We start from the raw sequence: 14,118 nt of genomic DNA, 5'->3' as shown, positions 1-14,118 counted from the left end.
GGAGTATTCGACTTCGCAGCTGTGTATGAATCCTTCGGGTACAGCTCTATCCATCCTTGGAAGTTCCTACCTGGGTATAATCCCATAATTATCTCACACCACCTGCCTTAGATTACGTCCCCTCCTATCAGTCCAAGATCGACTGCCGCATAAAAATTTTAAGTGTGTGCGCCAGAATAGCGAAATAAAGCCAAATCTAGATGGATGAAACTGATGGGCGCCTTCTTATGAATGACTTGTAAAAAAATCGTCTTCAATGATTTGTAGTTACAAAAATGTTGCAGCTAAGAACATGCGAAAAAAATGGTGATGCCGAATAAAAATAAGTACCAGTCAAGATATCTGTACATAAAAAATATTTCTTCATGTGTGTGTGTTTTTTTTTTTTTAAATTTAGAACTGCAATGTAAAAATTTTTTTGACAATTAAAAATTTTCTTCGTATATTTCATACATTTCTAATATGATTAATTATTAATTTTATAGGATGGTCGAATTCTGCTAATTAACTTTGTGAAAGTTTTCATGAGTAGTTTTTCTGAATTTAAGGAAATAATTTTTTTAAATTTTAATGTTGAAGTTTTAAATGCTGTTGATAGAGGATAAAAAATTAATCCGATCAAAACTATTGTAATTTATCATTTCTTAAATATGTAAATATTTCTTTTTATCAATTGAATATTTTTATTTTCCGTTTTAAAAATGACAATTTTGATATAAATCTAGATCAATTAAACTGCAACAAGATGAGAAAAATACTGTACATAAAGCTGCTTAAATTTAATTTATTTTACCCTTTTTTTTACTTTATTTTTCACTATTTTATTTTTCACTTTAAAAATTCGTAGCAAATAAAATTTACTGTCAAGAAAATAAAATTTATTGTCAAGACAAGCCATTAAAAAAAGTTTTTTATTTAGGAAAAAAAATTTATGCTTTTTTCCTTGATATGATATTTGCTTTGGAATTTCAAAGAAAAAAAATAAGCCCGTGTCATGATTGTTTAGTCATATATAATTACATGACGTTGTGAATACATGTCATTCTGATCAGAAGTTTCAATAGGCAAAATATTCCAAATTCAATATTTTTTAAAATATTGTCATATTTTAGGACCCTGTACACACTAGAGTATCGCAATTTTATTTTTACCTCGACGTTAAAGATATAACTGTGAATATTTTTTTTAACAGTGACTTTTTTTAAAAGGCGAGCGCATTTGATGCATAAAGGCCTAAAATTTCATCCAATTTCTATATCACGTGTTGAAAACTTTCGATTTGAAACCAATAAGTTATTTCATTTTTTATAACAATATATTAACCAGATTTAAGAAGTTTTATAAAATTGGCATTTCATGACTTGTTTTATTACTACTTTATATAAGTTTATGACTACTTTATACTTTTTATGATTACTTTATATATTTAATTTTAAGTTAAATGCTTCCATTGCACACAAGTGATATATGTGCCAGTATTATAAATTTTAAAATCAATATAACAATACAGATATTAACCAAAATTGTCTGAAAAATTAAGTTAAAAAATAATAGTAATAATTAATAACTTTATGAATTGAATCAGCTCCAAATGATATTACTTTTTTTTAATTTTGATATATCATTTTATATATGTCATACGGTAACCAAATTATATATAGACTGAGCAATATTTTCATCAAAATCTTAATTTTATATTAAGTCCATTTTTTGATTTTATAAAGCCTACGAAATACAATTTTCAGTGTCTGACTTAATTCCATCATTCCTGCCGTTCTGTACACCGGATAATAACAATAATAATCTGAATTAAAATATTTTGATTTTATTTTATGACCTACATTCTTAATAGCTTCTTTTAATTTTTTTTTCTTTGATAGACAATATCAATAGAACTCTTTTGGCGTTAAGATTCTTGTTTTTATCATTAATTAACTTAAATAACGCATGAGACATGTTGTTTTATCATCAATTTTCAAATTCATCATATCCAATTTTAAAAGTTCAATAATTAATTTGTCTTTTTTTAGTTTAAGTAAAATGATAAAACTATATTATTTAGTTAATCAAAAATTTATTTAAGTAAATTTTTTAGAATTTTAAATGTATGTACGAAAAACAAGTTATGTCTTAAAAATAATTTCTGAAAGCTTAATATATGCAAAAATAATATTAATCATAAAAGTATGCATAAAAAATTATAATTTATTTTAAGATTCTGACTGAAAGAGACAAAAGAAGTTCCTGGGCAAAGAAGAACAGGCGATATTTTAAGTTAGAAATGTTATTACATTAAATTAGGAAAGACCTCAAGCACAAAAATATACTTCCTCTGAATAAACATTTTTAGTTTTAACGAATTTGGATTTTTAATCCTTAAAATATCACAATATGCTACTAACATAATGTTGAAGTAATCGCCATGTCAAAAACATTGTTCCAATTGTTTAGTCAAAATTCCTGTCCTTTTATTTTCATTTTCTCTTTTTTTTTCATTTTTCGGTGTATCTGGAACTGTTTAGGCGGATAAAAAATTCCACTAATTGTAAAACTCTTTCTCCAAAAATTTCATTCAAAACATACTATTATAGATAAGTCATTATTATTTAATTTATGCTGCGAAAAGTTTTGTACTGTTGAGTATAAAAAATTTCACGTCATTTTAAATGATGTAATTTCGAGTAACAAAATTTGAACAAAAGCGTCTTTACTGTTACTGAGGACAGAAATTTCAAAGATATCGGGCTTTGGAAGTATTCCCAAACTATTTTGCCGATTTTGTATGTTTTTTTTCCTCATTTAATAATATAGTTTAAAATAAGATGAATACTTGCATACTTTACTCTTTTATACATTTGTGACTATTATTAATTAAAATTAAGTAATTATATTTATTCTTACAAAGTTATATTTTTTATAAAATTTTCTTTGTATAAACGAGTCTTATAACTGTGTGTGCAATTTTCAACATATTAACAACAGTCAACATATTACTTTCAAACCATTAAAATTGAAACTTAATGAAATTCCAATTACTAAAATCAAATTTGTGTAGGGTGTTTCGCTTTGCTTTCATTTTACAAACATAGCATTTTACAAACATTTTATACGAAAAGTAGTATTATATAATCTAGGTTTAGAGCTTTAATTCACAGGAAGTAACACCTACAAAATTGTCTATTATATATATGTTATTAAATTAAAAACTTAAGTTAGTTTATACTCTAGTTTTTATTTATTAATTTTAAGTGAATGAGCGGCAAAGAATATTTTTGCTTGGGCTTGGAAATTAGACTATATAAATCTTAAACGATTTTTTCCCACTTAAAATAACAGTTTCATAGTTTGAAAATTGACAAATTCTGGATTCTCCTAAGATTATTTGTACACCTTATAAGCTTTTAAGTATAACTCTGTAACTACTTGTGCACACTCAATTATTATAAAACTTGTTCACGAGAAAATTGATGCTACGCACATAAAAAATTTATAAACATAATTTTTTTCTCTAATTTAATTGGGAAAACTATGAAACAGATATATTTAATAATAACAATATATACAACTAATTTGAAAATATTGAATCGGGCAATGTGGACTTGGCATCGCCCCCCCCCCAGTCAAAAAAATGTTTGCACGCCACTGATTATTAATCTTGTTCAAATGTATTCTTAATATGAAAAGTAAACAATCTCTCTTTTTTACCGTGGTAATTAATCTTTCCTGAAAATTAAAATTACATCAATATTGTTTTATAATGAAATATTCTACAACAATCATGTTTACTAATTAATTACAATTATATATTTTTTTCTATGTAATTCTGTACACTGATAATGTTTTTAAAACACAATATTTTACTGTCAAATTTAAAGAAAGTGATATTGTATAAAATTGAGTAGTTTAAAAAATTAAGTAATATTAAAAGTCCTGTAAATTATTTTTCCCAAAAATTTGATTGAACTTATATTTTTAAAATATTAATCTTATTAACTATGTTTTTAAAAATAGTATGGTGTATGTATACTGTTTCAAAAAAAAAAATGACGCGATCTCTTTTTCTTTGATGGACTACGAGGCCTGAATTGCTTGAAACTTTTTGAATTTATAAAATCAGATCAAATTTTTTTTAAATTCCTTTTTAGCACATGCGCAGCATAAAAGAACTACTTGAAATACTCATATCTTACGCAGTTTATCTGCAATTTTTTTTAAAATTTTAAATCAATGCATTTGTAATTAATTTCAAAGTGCGACAAAAAGTTTGTTTAATTCCATTGAATATTTTTAAAGTTATAGCAAAAAACCATAAAACAAAAAACTAGCTTTTTTTCTTAAAAAAACCCATCATATCTCCAGTAATATTTACGCTAGGTTTACGAAATGTTATGCAGTTACTAAAAACAACAACATAAGTAATTGGTACAAGTTCCAAGCTTATTGCTTGATTTTCTGGCATAGGGTGTTATGCAACTTGTTATTTTTCATTACTTATTATAGGTTTCTGAAACCTCTGAGAGCTATAAATTTTACTTTTATTTAATTTAAAATTATATCCATTCTTCTCTTTTTCTCGAAATTTTCATTTTGGACGCGAGTACTAACACTTGATTTCATGTCAAAAGGTACAAAAGCTGAAACATTTTAATAAAACACTGATTTGATGCTATTAAAAGTTAATATTTGAATCGAAACGTTTAAAATTATAAACGGTTCAAAAGAAATTTAAACATTTAGTAATTTTAACAGTTATATGATAGAAAGTTATATTTATAAATTTTTAACAAATAAAATTAAATCTTAACAAAATGTGCTGAAAAGAGTAACGAGAATTTTAAAAACAAAATCTTTTTTTTAATCGATTTTTAGGAAGAAACAAAACTAAAATGATTCAGATAGATGTATAGGACTTGTTAAACGAAGTGATAGTGTAATGAACCATCAAGTAATTAACAAAAAATTGCTGTTTTATGCTCTACACCCGTTTTCTTTTCTGATACAAGACCAAGCTGTCTTGTTCTTCAATTCCCCATGAAAATAATAGAGGTACTTTTCATGTTTCAGGATTTTTTTTCTCCAAATTTTGAATTATGAAAAAATCTCTCCATCTTGATTATTAAAAATACTATATTGACAACACGTGGTGGTATAATCTTTAAGGGTTGCTAAAGAGATGTTTCATTCGCCAAATGTTTGGCGATGGACATTTGTTAAAATTCAAGAGTCCCCACTTCAAGAATCTATTCATAACAATACATTTTCCCCTTTGACACACTGATGGATCATATCTATTGTTAAGACCCTCTTCCCCACCTTCAGGCTGGAAAATCCTAGGATGGACAGAGCACAGCCCAATCCTTCTTATGATACCTAAACAATTTTACACCCCTCGCAACCCCCGGAAGTTTAGGTTCAATCGCGCCTTCGCTTCTCCATTTCTTTTCTCACAGGATAAATCCACCCTCTTCAACGCGTTAATTGGACTTTTAACCTTCACTTTAAACCCTCGCTGACCACAAACTTCTCTGCCTTTAAAATCCTCCCTCACTTCCTCTAACATTCCTTCAAATTCCAAGCCTTGCACCTGCTCCTTTTTAAGTCTTTGGTCTTGAGAAAAGGGTGATTTCTTATCTTGACCCCCTACCTTCTCCCCACGCTCGGGATTCATTAAAATACATGGTGGATCTTTGTCCTCACCCCCACTTGACTTTCTCTCCAACACCTCGAGACCCCCCGGAGAGATTCGCACTTCTCTCCTGTCCGAATTCTCGCAATCAGGGTCAGAGTCGTTAGCCTCAATCCCCTTGTTCCCGCTTAATTTAGGAACACTGTATATTATTTTTGAGAAACAAGACTTCTCCTCAACCACCTCGATTCTACGCAAATTCGATTCGTCTTTCTTCACCCTCTTTTCGTAACCAACGCGTTCCACGGAATCTTGCTTAGCCTGATCTTTCTTCTGATCTAACCTAAATCTATTAATTTTCGGACACCCCCTCCTTAAGTGTCCTACCTCTCCACAGTTATAACATTTCGGGGATCATTCTCCTGAGCTAGTACTATTTTTTCTTAGCGATTCACGCGGTAACTTACTCTTTCTATTAACATTTGGACCACTCCATTCAGGAAATCGTCTAACCACACCCTTCACATTCACCTCCTTTCCTTCAAATCCAGAATCAAATTTTCGGAACTCCGGCCTCTCCGCTGATTCCGCGGCTCCTAAACATCCCACCGATTCATTTAAATTGAGAAAGGGTTTAAAATCCTGGGTTTTACTTTCCTCATCCTGGTCCCTCATTAAAATTTCTGTTAACCGCTCAATCCCTAGTATAATACATCTTATCCACTCATGATCATTTTCCCGTTCTCGTTTTAACTATTCCAGTTCACGTATCCTTCTATGCAACTCCCGTTTCCTACCTTCTCTTAATTCTCGTTCCTGCTCTTTTGTCCTCTTCATTTTATCCACGCGTTCCCTATCTTCTTTTAATTTTTGTTGCTTACGACGTCCCCTATCTTCTTTTAATTTTTGTTTCTCACTTTCCCTATCTTCCGTTAATTTTCTTGTTCCCCGTTTCCTATCGTCTATTAATTTTTGTAATTCCTTCATTCTAACCTCATGCTGCCGTTCCCGCTCCTTTCGTTCCCGTTCCTGTTTCCGTTCCCGCACCTCTCGTTCCCGTTCCCGCTCCTCTTTAATCCCACTCAAAACCTCTTTAGTACGTTGCTCGTCGTAATTTGAACTCCCGGTGATCAATGCTCTTATCTTAGCACCCGTGGCGTTCTCGGGAATAGTTATCCCAAACCGCTCCTTAACTAGAACTAGCAGGTCTTCCCTTCTTGTTTTTAGAAGAAAACTCATACTGACGGTATTAATAAAATGTCTTAACCACAAAAATAACTATTGCTATTTAAAAATGAAATTTAAACAAAGCGAAAACTTAGTGACCCATTCTATTCCGATCCCCTAGTCATACATTCAGATCTCCTATACTCATACTCCTGCCTTCTATTATGAAATTTAACACCTCACACGTAATCAAAACATATACAACACAATTTGGATCATGCAATACTCAAAACATGCAATATTCAAACATTATTCCTTAATACACATAAATATCAATTACTCTTTTCAATATTCATTGTAAAATAATAAAAAAATCGTACCCTTTTGGTACGCCTAGAATATATACCTTTACTTTCCCCAAAATTAAAACTCTTAAATTCCCTAGATTTAGAGACATAATAATTAATTATTTCATAATTTGAACAAAAGCAAACACCTTCCTTGACCTTTTTTTCCGGTCCAAAATTATTTTAACAGAATGTATTATAAATAATAATCACTACTAGATAATAATAAACCAAGAACCTTGTTTACTCAGCTCGCTATTGACATGTAAAAATTCAATCTTTAAATAATCCTACACTTTTTTACAACTTATTGAATCAAAACTCTTCTTCTTTCCTGTATATACTCTTAATAAAGCTTGAAAAAAATTACACTCTTAACAAACCAACACACTAAGTTACTTAAAAAAAACATCAAATCATTACTTATTATACTTATCAATAATAATCATACTCATTAATCACACAAACAATACTATAGCTTACTGGCCAATCCCTTAAGCTCAGATAAAATAAAACATCAGGTTCACTTTAAACCAAAACAAAGTAACTTATCCCCTTAACTAACTACCCTTTTTGTTAAACTTCTACCCAGAAATGTGAGCGTGTAATTTATCTTTTCATGCATGGGATAAAGCTTACCTCCCTTTATCTTTTCAATTGTCCTATGTCCTCTTTGGCAGAGAGTCGACGTCGAAACCACGCTCTATTCTCTATGGTCACAGGTCACGGGGGGTAGCGCTGCCTTCCTATCGCCTCCGGCGATAATAGTCCCTTTCCAGTACCGTCTCTTCAGTTCTGCACCCGTCGATATGGTAGTTCAATATATTCCTTCAGGCCACACTCTAAGCATTTCCGATGATAGTAGGCATCCTTCCATCAAGACTAACTCCATCAGGCAACATTCTGTACTGGGCATTTCTCATAGTGGGCATCGGCGATGATTCTTTTAACTCGCTTGGCGGTCCTCCTTCCATCCTGGCGAGGATCCTGTCGCGCTCCGACAATTTGTGAGACATTTCTCTTTCGGTTCGTTTTAATGAAATCCTCAATAAGGATGACAAAGGATTATTTCAAGTATAAGCATTTATTCCGTCATCTCTGGATTAATTATGAGCAAAAAGTAAAATATAAGTATATACATAATCTACATGGCATTAAAGTCCGGAGCTCTCCTGTTCCCTTCCAGTTCATACCTTCGCTCTCCTAGTACAGCTAATACTCAACTCTTCTACGTTCAAACTAGTACTGATCTAAAAATCCTCTCTCTCACCAGAAAAAGTCCTTAGCGCCATCCCCAATGTAGGGGGACGACACTTCCCGTGTCCCTTACCCTCTGACCCTCTGGTCAGGGGTCAATCAAATGCATGGGAGAGGAATCAGGATCCTGACAAACTGTTTTTTTTTTTCAATATTGCTTGATTCGTTACAATACTAATATTGTTCTTTAAAAATGGTAATTAAATTATAATTTGGTACTAGACACTTTTGGTTCTATGGTAATTAATGCAATTTTTTTAACGATATCAATTATACTAATAAAGGAAAAATAAATTTAATTGGTACATATTAAGCATTAATTCTGGGCAGTTTTTAAAATCGATAATGTGGAAAGAGGTGTGTTTAACTGGTCTTCAACAAGGCAAGTCGTGACTTAATCGTGGCAAGTTTTAACCATCAAGAGTTGACTTTGAGCAATATCATTGTTTCTAGAGATACTGATTGCAATTAATTTTATTTTGATGGAATGAACTACTATAATTTTTTTCGTCTCATCTAACAACGTTAAGTCATCGACAAATTTTTTTGATTAAATAAAATAAATCATAATTCTTTTAGCTTTATTAATATTGTTGGTATAGATCTTTTAGTTTCGTGCTTGACTTCGTAGTGTTTTCAGCACTACTTTATTGATGGTACATACACTTTTCTCTTCCCGTACTGAGTCAGCTTAGTATAAATAAAATTGCATACAAAATATATTTTATTTAACATACACTATACTCTCAATATCTCATAGTCGAGCTGTCGCTATAGCGAGTTTTCGAGATAAGAAATTCAGAGCTAAATATGTTCTAAAGTGTTAGAAAATACATTTTAAAATAGAACTTTAAAAAGTAAAGTCATAAAACAAGAATAATTATGTATGATACTTGACTACACAGCTATGATAAATTTATTTTTAAAAGTTAGACAAAACGAAATGTGCCTTAAATAGAAAAGAATTGTGAAACAATGAACTAAAATTATGATTTTGAAGTAAAAAGATTTTTTATTTCGAAATATAATCAGTATAGCAAAGTTTTGAGAAAAAAAATCTTCGACATAGGAATTAAAATTAACATTAGATCGATATGCAATGACATAAAACGGTTTTTGAGACATAGTTTGAAATATCGAGGCTGTGTTTATTAATTAATAACTTTTTTTTTAATTCAAGATTACCGATGCAGGTATAGGCTGTTTTCAAAACAAAGATTGTCATAAAGGTGAATGCTGCAGAATTGCATTTGGATTTTACGCAGGCCCTCAAATCAAGAGTTGCAGGGAACTTGCAGCAGCAGCAGGTAAACACGATTCTCTCTCAAATAGTTCTTGCTCATACACGAAATTTTCAGTATCAGTTCTGGTGAAATGTGCATGCGTCTGTGAAGAAATATCAAACTTAAGTAAAGGAAAATTAAGGATTTTTCGAAAAATGGAAAATTATAAATGCTAACGTTGTGAAATATCATCTTAAATTTGACAGCAAAATAAAACAAACATCTATAATGGATGAAGACGATTTCGTTAAAGCTGTGGCATACGTTTCAGGATCCTTTGTTATAGAAGTAGAAGATTACAAATTTTGATGTGAAAAAAGAATGTATATTAAAAAGAATGTGAAAAAAGAATGTATATTATTATTTAGATTCTTACCAGAAGATATAAAAAAATGTTTCTAAACAGTAGAGAGATATTATGAATATATTTTAACATAATAACTTTATTTTACATAATTTAGAACATAAATTTAAAGTGAAATTTCAAAGTAATACTGTCTTGATATAAATAAATCACGATTATATTTTCATAACAGCAATTCTATAATAAAAATATTTGTATTTTTTCGGCTCAGCCAAATTCATAACTGTCAGAAGTTAAAATAAATATTAAATTTATTCTAATAACAATATTTCAAAACTGCAAGTACTAATTGACATTTCTGGACTAGAGAAAGGTTTCTTGCTTTAAAGAGATGATTTGTGTCCATTGTAAATGTTGGCTTTGATTTTGTAACCGGAGCTGAAATTATATTCCATTACGTTACTGTTTCTAACTTACGGGTTTAGGCAATTTTTTTTTCACTTACGTAAGTTTGATATTTAATTAAACGTATACATTAGTTTCTTCGATAATTGAGTTTCCTTTTCGCTATAAATACTTATTTTAGATGGTATTGTTTTTTTTAATGAAACTCGGTTATCTTATATATATCAAAACATGCCTTATACCCAACACTACCTGTGATCATGATACACTTACCAATATACATAAGGAGCCACTCTGACAACTCCTATCACTCTAGGTATAGGGTTTAATGCATACGTTTTTATCAGGAGAACACTAGAATGACTAAATAAGCACTTAAATTGGACAAAGTCATGAAAATAACAAATAATCAACAATTTTTCAGTTTCGAAAAAACAAGGCAAAAAAAACCGAGGGGGCCTTTTTCTCTCTTACAGAAAACGAATTAGAAAAATGAAAAAAGGCACGTGCGTGTAAAGAGATGCTGCTGACGCTGATCGAATTTTTTATTAAAGAAACTTTTTTTCCCTCATTTTTTATTGGATGAAAAATATATGGATGAATAAAGACATTCAATTGGTGTTTTTTTAAAGATAATTAAAGAATGTAACTGGATAGAAAATGATTTTCCTAAAATATTTTTTCTGCACAATCGCTCCTTTTTTTGTAAAATAGTTCTTAATTATAGGTGACATTTGTGCAACTGATGAATTCACAGAGGACAATATCTCTAGCAATAGATATTGTCCCTGCCGTGAGGGATTAAAATGTGAACCCACTTCCACTCCTTCTTTCCGCGTAAGTACATTATTTCTATGTTTATATATATCACAGCAGGAGCCATTGCAACAGCAGGAGATAAAGTTATACTAACATTTACTTGTAAATTATTTATATATACTATTTCATCAGTATTTTAGAGTGATGCTGAACTCTCTTCCCCCTGTTTATTTATTCTCTGTTGTTATTAAGTTATAGATTTTGATTATTATTTAATAAGAAATTGCAAAAAAACAAACAAAAGCGTACATGATATTATAAAGTGATCGCTCCTTATTATGTATATTTTAATGCCAACGACATTCTTTTTCTATACTTATAACGCATTTTCGTATTCTTCTTTTTGTCGAAAAGCATTAAAATGTAATGTATGTTTTCCCTGTAAATATGCATTTTAATCAAGATTTTAAAAAAAAGGTTAAGAAAAAAGGTACACAGTTGGATTTGTAAATGTTTAATGTAAGTCCTAATTTACTGTACAAAATTAAAGTGAGCTTTTTTTTCAATCACTTCATGTTTTCAATCACGCGGCATCCTTAAAGAATAAAATTCTAAACATTTTATTCAATTAAAATTAATCAAATAATAAAAAGATTACCGTAGACTACATTAATTCAATTAAAATATCAAAAGAAAACGATAAAAAAAATTAATGCATCTAATGGTTAAGATTTGCGCGTCTTATTAGAACCTCTTGGTCGAGTGTTACCATTTTACCATGCATTGAAAAAACACGTGATGCCCGCTTTTATGCTCTAACATTAGAACGGAAACAAAATATTTCCTTGTGGTTTAAACTAAAGTTAATATTTTGTAAGTATATAATTATACAATTTTGATTTACATCGTACGTTTCTTACAGGATAGGACAGGAATTTGCCAGCCATCAGAGGAAAAGTAATACCTGCCTCAGTGAATTTAAAATAAGAGGTATAAAGCAAGCGTTTGTAATCACACAAAAATAATGCATTTTATAACATTTTATTGTAGAAGATTGTAACATCAATCTGACAAAACGATTGGAATTGCTTGCCAAATTATCGACCAAAAAATATTCTTGATCAATTAATAAAGATGATTGATATTTGATAAGCTGATATCTGATAAGCTATTTGATATTTGATAAGCTATTTGATATTTGATTAGCTGAGTTCAATTTACAAATTTAATCTGACAAGAGGGACTCACATTTCTCAAAAAAAAAGAAGACCATCTTAGTCACTACCCTTAGAAAAATTTGCTAGGTTCTCATAAAAATACCATAGAATATTCCTATGTGATCTTGTCTATAGTAAAATTTTGCCATACGCGTATGGTAAATTTTTGCATGATAAAAGTGTATTTATTGTATGTCCCCGACCCGCCCATCTATGGGCAAACGGGAGAGGCATAAAAAATACAAAATACAAAATTTACATCAAGTGGATGGATGGCAACAGGCCATCAGATACAAAATTTACAATACACAAGAAAGATAAAGAACAATGCATAGCGATAAAGTAAGTAAAAACTGGTTGTGTTTTGAGCAAGAGACAGCCGAATCAAAAGATCCTTATATTAGGTCTACAGACCCTTATTATGGCCGTGCCTCGCTGCTATAAGAAGCACTCAAAACATTCACAAGAAATAAAACGCTGGCGATACACAGCCAAAAGGGGAAAGTTAAAAATATATAACAACGACAAGTTAAAAGAGCAATAACAAGCCAAAAGGGGTACAAAGTGATCAAGATAGTTAAAACCATGAATCAATAGGGATTCATGAAAATAAAACCAACCAGTGGTAATACAAAAAAGTTACATGCGTTAAAAAAGATTTAAAATTTAAAAGTTAAAACCAGCAACAAGTCAGGGCCGGAGAGGTATACAAGTCAAGACTAGCAAGAAGTTAAAACTCAAGAGGAGCACAAAGTAAAAGCAAGCGTGCCCGGATGCCGGCCGATGGCTCTACTGGGGTAACGAATGAAGATCTGGAGAGGGGGGCCGGTGAGACTAGACCTGATTAATTTTTAGTAGATCTTCTAGTGTGACCCTGATGATTTCCTTGACGATATTTTTGCAGTCATTACTTGAGAAGATCTGATGCTCAGTTTTATTAGTAAATCCCCTCGGAGTGACCGGAAGTGTGCACAATCAAAAAGAAGGTGGTGAATGGTTTGTTCTTCCGTGCAATATTGACAGATACCACTTTTGTTGAAAAACCTTTTTTGATACACTCCGAACACTCCGTGGCCAGTAATGAATTGATTTAGGTAAAAGTTTGTAAGTAACCTTTTAGTTGATGGTGTTTTAATGAGATCATAGGTTTGCCTCCCTTTTGGACAGTTCCTCCACTCCTCTGCCCATTTAATAAGGATATTATCCCTCAGTTTACTCTTAACTTGTTTTGGGGTCCTCAGCCCTTGGAGTTCCACCGTGTCTAACCCAATGGCCATCTAGGCTGCTTCGTCATTCTTCTTCGTTGCCCTGGATGCCCACATGCGCCTTAACCCAGTTTAATTTTATATTTTGTCTCCAGAGCAGATTTGTCGTTTCAATAATGTCTGATGTGGGCTGTGGGTCAGCCAGGGCGAAGATTGTATAAGGGAGAAGATGGGAAACTCGCGAAAGTCGTAAGAAAATCTGGCACAATGCCAGCGATTCGTGTACGGCGGAGAAGTTTGTTTCCAGGAGCGCAGCGCATGCGCAATATCATCCTTAGTTTTGGAAGGAGAGTTTGGAAAGAGAAGCACATGAGAAATCAATCAATGGCGGGCATTAATTTGACAATTATCCCTAACAAGTAAGTGCGCTTTGTATAACCTATCTTCTGTTGATTTTTTTTCCTTGTTTTCAGTTTTGATAAAGATTGTAATCCTCTTTTCTTCTTTCAATATTTTTCTGTGATTCTTCTGTGAGCAAAGCAAAGAAT

The 14,118-nt window shown here is 31.1% G+C and overlaps 1 protein-coding gene and 1 long non-coding RNA gene across 2 annotated transcripts in view; one reads left to right on the top strand and one right to left on the bottom strand.

Annotated features, from left to right (window-relative positions):
• Positions 1 to 5,380: 5,380 nt before the first annotated feature.
• On the bottom strand, positions 5,381 to 6,865 carry LOC139426813 (uncharacterized). Its single transcript, XM_071186898.1, has 3 exons — positions 6,424 to 6,865; positions 6,094 to 6,327; positions 5,381 to 6,009 (listed from the first exon to the last, which is right to left on the bottom strand). The coding sequence occupies exons 1-3, from the start codon at positions 6,863 to 6,865 to the stop codon at positions 5,381 to 5,383; spliced, it is 1,305 nt and encodes a 434-aa protein (XP_071042999.1).
• Positions 6,866 to 9,575: 2,710 nt separating this feature from the next.
• Positions 9,576 to 14,118, top strand: part of LOC107443434 (uncharacterized) — an 8,419-nt gene continuing 3,876 nt past the window's right edge. The window contains exons 1-3 of the long non-coding RNA XR_011637921.1: positions 9,576 to 9,704; positions 11,117 to 11,226; positions 12,071 to 13,989. This is a non-coding gene — a long non-coding RNA (uncharacterized lncRNA). The remainder of the gene's footprint in view (positions 9,705 to 11,116; positions 11,227 to 12,070; positions 13,990 to 14,118) is intronic.

Source organism: Parasteatoda tepidariorum, chromosome 10 (genome assembly GCF_043381705.1).
Source record: "Parasteatoda tepidariorum isolate YZ-2023 chromosome 10, CAS_Ptep_4.0, whole genome shotgun sequence".
Classification (NCBI taxonomy): Eukaryota; Metazoa; Arthropoda; class Arachnida; order Araneae; family Theridiidae; genus Parasteatoda; species Parasteatoda tepidariorum.
Note: the sequence above shows the minus strand (reverse complement) of the source record. Positions and strands in the feature narration are given on the sequence as shown.

Bases quoted from the DNA above. Each gene is read 5' to 3' on its own strand.
- LOC139426813 (XM_071186898.1), bottom strand. From the start codon at position 6,865: ATGAGTTTTCTTCTAAAAACAAGAAGGGAAGACCTGCTAGTTCTAGTT. The intron at 6,328-6,423 runs GTAGGAAACGGG...GTATTATACTAG, and splicing joins GGAACGAGAATTAAGAGAAG to GGATTGAGCGGTTAACAGAA. The intron at 6,010-6,093 runs GTAAGTTACCGC...GTGGAGAGGTAG, and splicing joins TCCAAATGTTAATAGAAAGA to GACACTTAAGGAGGGGGTGT.